This window comes from Henckelia pumila, chromosome 2, assembly GCF_033568475.1.
Source record: "Henckelia pumila isolate YLH828 chromosome 2, ASM3356847v2, whole genome shotgun sequence".
In the NCBI taxonomy this organism is placed as follows: Eukaryota; Viridiplantae; Streptophyta; class Magnoliopsida; order Lamiales; family Gesneriaceae; genus Henckelia; species Henckelia pumila.
Window position 1 is genome coordinate 19,863,003 of NC_133121.1, and position 9,001 is coordinate 19,872,003.

At 41.5% G+C, this 9,001-nt stretch overlaps 1 protein-coding gene across 1 annotated transcript; it reads right to left on the reverse strand.

Annotated features, from left to right (window-relative positions):
- Positions 1-7,935: 7,935 nt before the first annotated feature.
- LOC140877329 (uncharacterized) lies at positions 7,936-8,457 on the reverse strand. The gene has a single exon (XM_073280866.1). The coding sequence runs from the start codon at positions 8,455-8,457 to the stop codon at positions 7,936-7,938; it is 522 nt and encodes a 173-aa protein (XP_073136967.1).
- Positions 8,458-9,001: the final 544 nt, after the last annotated feature.

Consider the following 9,001-nt stretch of genomic DNA (forward strand, 5'->3'; position numbering starts at 1 on the left):
ATCCCTGTCAAGTGCCAAGTGTCTTCGAGGATTGAACACGTAGCTGCAGGTGGAGATCGGAGCTTCCGATCCTACGATCGGAGCTTCCGATCATGGCCTATAAATAGGCCATCGAGAGCCTCATTTTTCACACAAAATCATATTCTTTCTCTCTCGATTTTAGAGCATTCTAGGAGCTTTTTGAGGTGTTTCCGGCCTTCCTAGGCTTGGTCCGGAGGTTGGTGAGGCGCTCCAGGGTTACGATGGAGTGGTGCCCAAGTTCTAGGGCAATCGTCATCAGTGGGCTGACGACGGACGCAGGTATAGCTCTGGCTCCTTATAGCGAGTATGCTCTAGCGTAGTTAAGGATTTTAGAATAAGATAATAATGCATGAGTACTTTGCATTGTAGTGCGGATTATAGGCTTGGACATAGTGCTGGTCTAGCTTGCCTAGTTTTTGAGGTACGAAAGTATTATTCGAGATATCCAGATTGAGTATGCATGTATTATGTGTTTGCATGGATTATGTGATCGCATGTTTTACATGCCTTTATATATACAACATGTCATGACTGTATGTTGCATACATGAACATATTGAGTTTTTACCTTAGAGGTATCTTGTAGTAGGGTGCTCACCCTACGAGTTTGTGGATGGTTGGATACGTAAGTCTTGTGTCAGGTCACCTTTATGGTTGGACACATGTACTAGTATCAGGTCACCATTATCCACTGGGTATATGAGCCACCTCCTGATGCGACGGAGCAGCGTGCTATATACCCTGGGCCCGGTCTATGAGCTTGTTTCTTGACCTGAGAGTCTTGGTACCCAGTTCACTTGCATACATGCACACATAATACCGTATACTCATACTCTCGTACTGAGCTTATCATGCTCACGTCCCGTACTTTGTTGTATCTGGACACCCTATTCCATGGGGCAGGTCTGCGGCTGGACGATGCGGGTGGTTCCAGGAGAGCTTAGGCGATGGAGGACCAGCAGGGTTATTGTTTAAGCTTTTGTTTCAGTTGTATTTGGGTTAATACACTGGTTTTATTCGATATGGTTGTAAACAATATTTTTATTATTGTTTATCCGCTGTTATTTCTGATATTTTATTTGATTAAGTTAAATGCATGCTTAATCTTCTGATTATTAGGTGATCACGGTGCGGGTCACTACAATTGTGCTTGGATTGTCAGATTTTGATTGTATAGTCTGTATAGATGCTTTAACCAAGTACAGAGCAACAGTCGATTGTTTTCTGAAGATTGTCATATTCAAACCTGAAATGGCAGATGAGTGGAAATACTTTGGTAAGGGTTCTCGATCTAGAATTCCTTTGATTTCAGTGTTATCTATGACTCGTTTGTTACAGAGAGGTGCAGAGGGATTTTTGGTTTATGCAGTTGATGTACTGAAATCTAGCCCTGAATTGGTTGATATACCAGTGGTTAGAGATTTTGCTGATGTGTTTTCGGAAGATGTTCCTGGATTGCCGCCTATTCGAGAGATCGAATTCAGCATCGACTTAGTGTCAGGTACTCAACCCATTTCCAAAGCTCCTTATCGTATGACACCTATTGAACTGAGAGAGTTGAAGGAGCAGCTTGAGGATTTGATTGCCAAGGGATACATCAGACCTAGTGTATCGCCTTGGGGTGCTCCTGTTCTATTTGTTTGGAAGAAGGATGGTTTTATGCGACTCTTTATTGATTACCATCAACTGAATCAAGCTACAGTCAAGAACATGTATCCTTTACCCCGAATAGATGACCTTTTTGATCAGCTGCAGGGTTCTTTTGTCTATTCGAAGATTGATCTGAGGTCAGGTTATCATCAGTTGAGAGTGCGAGAGGAAGATGTTCCTAAGACCGCATTCAGAACGAGGTATGGTCACTTTGAGTTAGTCATGCTGTTTGGTTTGACTAACGCTCCAGCAGTTTTTATGGGTTTGATGAATCGTATCTTTCAGCGTTATTTAGATGAGTTTGTCATTATCTTCATCGATGATATTCTTATCTATTCAAAGAACCGTACTGACCATGCAGAGCACTTGAGAATCGTCTTGCAGATTTTGCGAGTTGAGCAGTTGTTTGCCAAGCTATCTAAGTGTGAATTTTGGTTGGATCGAGTTGTCTTTCTCGGTCATATTATTTCTGGAGATGAGATTTCTGTAGATCCTAGCAAGATTGAAGCGGTTATGAATCGGCCTAGACCAACATCAGTACCTGAGATCCGAAGCTTTATGGGTTTAGCTGGTTATTATCGCCGATTCATCGAGGGTTTTTCGTCTATTGCCAAGCCAATTACCCAGCTGACTCAAAAGAATGCGCCTTTTATCTGGACTGCAGGTTGCGAGGCTAGCTTTGTTGATCTGAAGAGGAGACTGACCAGTGCTCCGATTCTTTCTATTCCGAAAGGTACTGGAGGTTTCACAGTTTATTGTGATGCTTCTAAACGAGGCTTGGGTTGTGTTCTTATGCAGCATAAGCATGTGATAGCGTATGCATCGAGGCAGCTGAAGCCGCATGAGACTCGTTATCCGGTTCATGATCTTGAACTAGCTGCGATTGTTTTTGCTCTGAAGATCTGGCGTCACTATCTTTACGGTGAGTCATTCGAGATCTTTTCTGATCATAAGAGTCTTAAGTACTTGTTTTCACAGGCAGAATTGAATATGAGACAGAGAAGATGGTTAGATCTGTTGAAGGATTTCGACTGTGAAATCAAGTATTATCCGGGAAAGTCGAATGCAGTTGCAGATGCCTTGAGCCGAAAGCTTTGTTCTTTATCTCTTTCTACTATTGATGTTTCTCAGTTGATCGATGATTGTTGAACTTCTGGTTTAGAGTTTGAAACAGACAGGAAGACTATCAGAGTGTTTGCAATTCAAGCCGAGCCAGAGTTGTTGATTGCGATCAAAGAGGCACAGAGGTCTGATCCGAGCGTTCAGGTTTCAGTAGAGAAAGTCAGAGCTGGGCATCAGTCTGAATTCCAGGTTAGAGATGAAGTTTTGTTAGTGAATAACCGTATTGTTGTGCCTGATATTTCGGAGTTGAGACAGCGTATTCTCCGAGAGGCTCATTGCAGTCGGTTCAGTGTTCATCCTGGAGGTCGTAAGATGTACAACGATCTGAAGAACCAGTTCTGGTGGAAGAGAATGAAGAGGGATGTTGCGAGGTTTGTATCTCGGTGTTTGAACTGTCAGCAAGTGAAAGCAGAGCGGAAGCGATCGGGTGGTCTATTGCACAGTCTATCTGTTCCTGAATGGAAATGGGATCACATTTCTATGGATTTCGTCACAAAGCTACCACGATCTGTTCGAGGATGCGATGCTATTTGGGGTGATCGACCAATTGACGAAGTCTGCTTGTTTTATTCCGTACAGGATGACGTATCGTCATGATCAGATGGCTGAGTTATATGTTAGCAATGTTGTGAGATTGCATGAGGTGCCGAAGTCGATCGTTTCAGACCGAGACCTTAGATTCACTTCGTACTTCTGGCACTGTCTGCAGGAGGCACTTGGTACTCAATTGCATCTGAGTACGGCTTACCATCCTCAGACCTATGGACAGTCAGAGCGGACTATCCAGATGTTAGAGGATATGCTTCGAGCGGTAGTGCTAGACTTTGGCACTAGTTGGCAAGATTTCTTGCCTCTTGTCGAGTTCTCTTACAACAACAGCTTCCAAGCGAGTATCGGTATGGCGCCTTTTGAGGCTTTGTACGGCAAGAAGTGCCGATCTCCTTTGTTTTGGGATGATTTGTCCGAGTCACCTGATTTGGGACCGGATATGCTTAGAGATATGACAGAGCAAGTTAAGATCATTCAGTCTAGAATGATGTCAGCTCAGGATAGACAGACGAATTATGCTAATGTCAGACGCAGACCTCTGAGTTTCGATCAGGGAGACCGAGTCTTTCTGAAGATTTCACCTTTCAGAGGCACCGTTAGATTTGGGAAGAGAGGGAAGTTATCTTCGAGATTCATCGGGCCGTACGAGATTCTCGAGAAGATAGGTGATCTTGCCTACAAACTTGCACTTCCTCCGTCTTTATCTGGTATTCACGACGTTTTTCACGTCTCTATGCTGCGGAAGTATCATCCAGATCCTTCTTATATTCTTCAGCCTGACGAAGCCGAGTTAGATGAGACTCTGAGATACTTTGAACGACCTATTCAGATACTTGATCGGAAAGAGAAACAACTCAGGACCAAGTTGATTCCGTTGGTGAAAGTGCAGTGGAGTCGACACGGAGTCGAGGAAGCGACTTGGGAGACTGAGTCAGAAATGAGACAACGTTTTCCTGAGTTATTCGGATGACGTGAGTTCTTCTTACTGTCCTTAGTTCTTTTTTATATCTTATGTGATTGATTCTGTTTGATTTCGGGGACGAAATCTCTTCTTAGAGGGGGAGAATTGTAACACCCCGTTTTTATCTTAAATGAGTTTATTTGAGTTAATCGGAGATTACAGAGTTCAAAAGCCGACTTGATTTTGATCAGGGTTCTTTTTGCAAATTTTGGAAATTTCAGGGACTAAAACGCAAATATCAATTTTATTAGATATTTATAAGGATTTTGACTCATTCCAACCTCACTTCATCTCCTCCATCACGTCTCCCTCCTACATTGAAGCAAGAAACGTTTCTTCAAGCTTTGGAATTCTCCGATTTTGTCGATCCGTCCGTTGGAATTTATTTCTGAAGGCAGATTAGCGATCACTGCAGCAAGGGCTCCGTTATACCGTAAGTTTTTCTACGATCAGATACATTCTAGTTTTTGGATGTTGTTAGAATCGTTAGAGATTCGAGTATGTTGTTCTTGGCAGAGTTCTGATCGTTTATTATCTGTCAGTTTTGAAATAGAGCGACGTTCGGAATTGTTATGATTTTTGGAAGCTATTTTCGAAAGTTTGAGTTTTGAGATTGGTTGGGTTTGAGATTTTGTTGTTGTATTAGCATTGATTCGTATTGATATCGATATTGAACTACTGTCTGCGTTTCCGGTTTGATCATTTATAGCCGTTATGCCGCCGGTTTGAGTTTTGAGGATTTTGAACCGTGTTTGAGTTGTAGAACTTTGGGCATTGGGTTTGTTCGTTGTTGTTGATTATCTTTTGTTCTCCGTACAGATTCGTTTGGAGTTGTCGAGACAGAGAAGCAGCAGTCGATCGTCTAGAGTTTGACGAAGAATCGGTAAAGGGATTACCTTGAGCCGATATTGTTGTTAGGTTGTATAGTTCTGATATAACCTTTTTATTGTAGCTTATCCAGAGTTGGAACTACTTGCATTGAAAGGTAAAAGCAGTCATCGTTAGCGGGATAGCATACTCAGGACATTTGGTTCTCGAGTTTCCCTTAAAATCACATATTGCATCAATATTGTTCTAGCATGTGGAACTGTATTTTGTTGATTGATTGAGATTGGTTATGTGGCTTACGTTTTATGTTTCTGTGATTCATTCATCTTGAGCCAACTTTGATTTCAGCGGGCAGAACAGCCTTTTTTGTTTAGACGTTTGAGAGCTATAATCTGAGTGGCCTAGATCGTAGCCGTCTCGCCTAGTGCTAGTAAACTCATTATAGTTATTCAAAGTCTAGAGGAGTGGGATACGTGGCACCACCTCGATTGGGAGAGTCGGTGAGTCGTCACGTGATCTCATCCTCGAGATCCCAAAAGCACCGCAGCAATCCCTTGTTTATCAGATTTGATATCCCGATTTAAAGACATGCATTTCATTACGTTGATATTGTTTACGTGTTGTCTTGAAAGCATGTTTACTGATTTCATTACTTGTTATGTTTCTTTTACTGGGAGTATCTTTGTCACCGGTTTATCCGGTTGTTGCTTTGTTTTGTATGTGTACTTGGCAACAGGTGGGGCAGGATCAAGTCAGAGGAGGCTTGGCTAGCTTCGAGGGCAAGTGTAGAAGTGAGACTCGGTTTAGAAGTCGTGTCAGCATGTCTACTTAGTTATGTTGGAACATGTTTAGATATCGAACTTGGATTTGGTGGTTGTCTTTCTTATGTTTAGAACTGGTTATGTGTTGTATTCGGCTTGTATTAGCTAGCATCGACGCATGTTCTATTTTGTTTAACAGTTGGACAACTCCCTTTAGCTCCTGTATTGGTTGTTGTTGGTGTTGTTTTACCAATGCACGATATTGTTGTTGGAACTTTGTTTGTTTCCGTCTCCCGAGCTTTATAAATGTTTTGTGAATTTTTCGTACCCGGAGCAGCCAGGGCGACGCGCCCGCGCGGCCTGAGCCCCTTCTCGGGCAGAGAGTCACGCGCGCCCGCGCGTGAGCCAGAGCGTCGTGCGCGGCCGCGCGGCACTTTAAAAAAAAAAAATTGTTCATGGCTTTTCTTACTTGCTTGTTAGTTACTCCATACTTAGATGTTTAGAACCGATGTCTCACATTTGGCTTAGGTACTTATACTTTAGCCAAACACCCCCACACTTTGAGGTATTGATAAGAAGATTTACGACCTTTCCATTGTTCATAGGGTATTTCATTTTTTCCTTTGATTGGTATCTTGTTTAGAATGTGAGTTGCTAAGAAAATCGCTTCACCCCACATGTTTTGAGGTAAGCCAGAATTTATTAACAACGCGTTCATCATTTCTTTTAAGGTTCGATTCTTGCGTTCTACAACGTCATTAGATTGAGGTGAGTATGGGGCTGTCGTTTGATGAATGATGCCCGAAGTTGAGCAAAATTCTTCAAAAGGAGCTACATATTTTCCACCTTGATCACTTCGAATCATTTTAATCTTTGAACTTCGTTGATTTTCAATCTCAATCTTATATTTCTTGAAAGCTTCGATTGCTTCATCTTTGCTTTTCAATAAATACACATAACAATATCTGGTGCAATCATCAATGAATGTTATAAAGTACTTATTTTCACCTCGTGTTTGTACCATTTTTAAATCACAAACATCAGTGTGTATTAATTCGAGTGGCATAGTACTTCTTGTGACAGAATGAAATGGAGATTTAACCATTTTCGCTTCAACACAAATCTCACACTTATTTTGTGGATTTATTTTAAACATAGGTATTACATTTAATTTGCAAGTCTTTGCAACGTGTTGAAGTTAACATGTTCTAATCGTTCATGCCATAAATCATAACTCTCAGTCAAGTAAGCAAAACCGACAGTTTTATTCTTCGTCTCAGGGCGGTTAACATTCATTACATTCAATTTAAAAAGATCACTATCTTGGTACCCTTTTCCAACAAATACACCAGACTTTGTCAATACAAACTTTTCAGACTCAAACACCAATCTAAATTCTGTCTTGCTCAAGAGAGGACCAGAAACCAAGTTCTTTCTAATCTCTGGCACATGCAGCACATTCTTGAGCGTCAACTCTTTGCCCGAGGTCATTTTCAAGACCACATTTCCTACTCCAACAACTTCAGACGTTGCAGAGCTTCCCATGAACAACTTTCGATCCCCAACGGTGGCATAGGTGGAATACATATATTTTTCTGCACAAATATGGCTCGTAGAGCCGGTATTGATCCACCATCCTCTTGGATCATCCACCATGTTGGTCTCACAAATAACAACACTAAGATCATTATCAGAAATCGCTAAAGGCACATACCTTTGTTCAACCATGTTTTCTTGCTTTTGTTTTTATTTTTATTGTTTTTCCTTGGAAGTCGGCATTCTCTTGCCATGTGATTTGGTTTGCCACAATTGTAGGAACTTCCTTGGAATTTCTTTGATTTTCCCTTTTGCTTTACATCATAGGGGCGCTTCCTCTTGTGATTCATACTTGATTCCGCCAGATTTGCTTTTCCCTCGGTTTTCAACATCTTTTTATGTGTCTTGGTTTCGGTGTTTCTCTTATCCTCCTCAATGTGAAGTCGCACTATCAGATCTTCAAGTTTTAACTCCTTACGTTTGTGCTTAGGTAGTTCTTGAAATCTTTTCACAGTGGAGGCAAATTCTCAATGATAGACGCGACTTGGAATGGTTCATTGATTTCCATCCCTTCGGCCAATAAGTCATGCAAGATAATTTGTATTTCTTGCACTTGACTCATCACTGTTTTTGAATCTATCATCTTGAAGTCCAGAAATTTTCCAACCACAAACTTTTTTATTTCCGCATCTTCAGTTTTGTATTTCTTTTCCAAGAAATCCCAGAGTTCCCTGGCTGTCTTCACTGAGGAGTAGACATTATAGAGAGTGTCATCAAGGTCATTCAATATGTAGTTTCGACACAGAAAATCACTGTGATTCCATGCGTCAACCGCGGTCCTCCTTTGGGTGTCAGAATCGCCTTCTACGACAACAAAGGGATCCTGTTTGAGAAATCTGGACAGATTGAGGGTGGTCAGATAGAACAACATCTTCTGCTGCCAATGTTTGATTTCGGAACCAAAAAACTTTGGCGGCTTTTCTCCATGTGCGGGGGCTGAAGCGAGCGGAGTGAACGAGACAGTAGACATCTTCAGAATTCGAGAAATACAAAATTTCATCTTGCGATTGTTATAAAGATGTACTCCGAATTCTGAACAACACCACAACAACAATAGCAGCAACAACAATGAACAAGTCGAGGCGAGATAATCTCTCTAATTGTCCGTTTAACAGTGCTCAACGTTGGCGGCAATCGTCTCTAAGATACAACGACTTTGCAAACGATATATATCAGCACAGAAAATATCTCGAACTTCAGCGAACTAAAATAAGCAAAACTTTCTTTGAGAGAGATTGAGGAGAAATTCTTTGCAGAGAATCTAAAATCTGATGTTTCACGTTATCAAATTTCAAAGTGGTTGTTTCTGCGTTATAACAGTCATATATATATATATACTATGACTCCAAAAAACACGTTTTATGGCCTAAGGATGCAACCCATGACAAAAAAAGCCCAAAAAGAGACGTACTTTTTCGGAATACAGACGACGTGCTCGAGCGGTAAAATTTGACCGCTCGGGCGGCCAACTTCAGCCAACCTTTCTGTCTCGCAGATTGAGTGTTGCGCTCGAG

Excerpts from the sequence above, each read along its gene's own strand:
- LOC140877329 (XM_073280866.1), bottom strand. The coding sequence starts at position 8,457 with ATGTCTACTGTCTCGTTCACTCCGCTCGCTTCAGCCCCCGCACATGGA.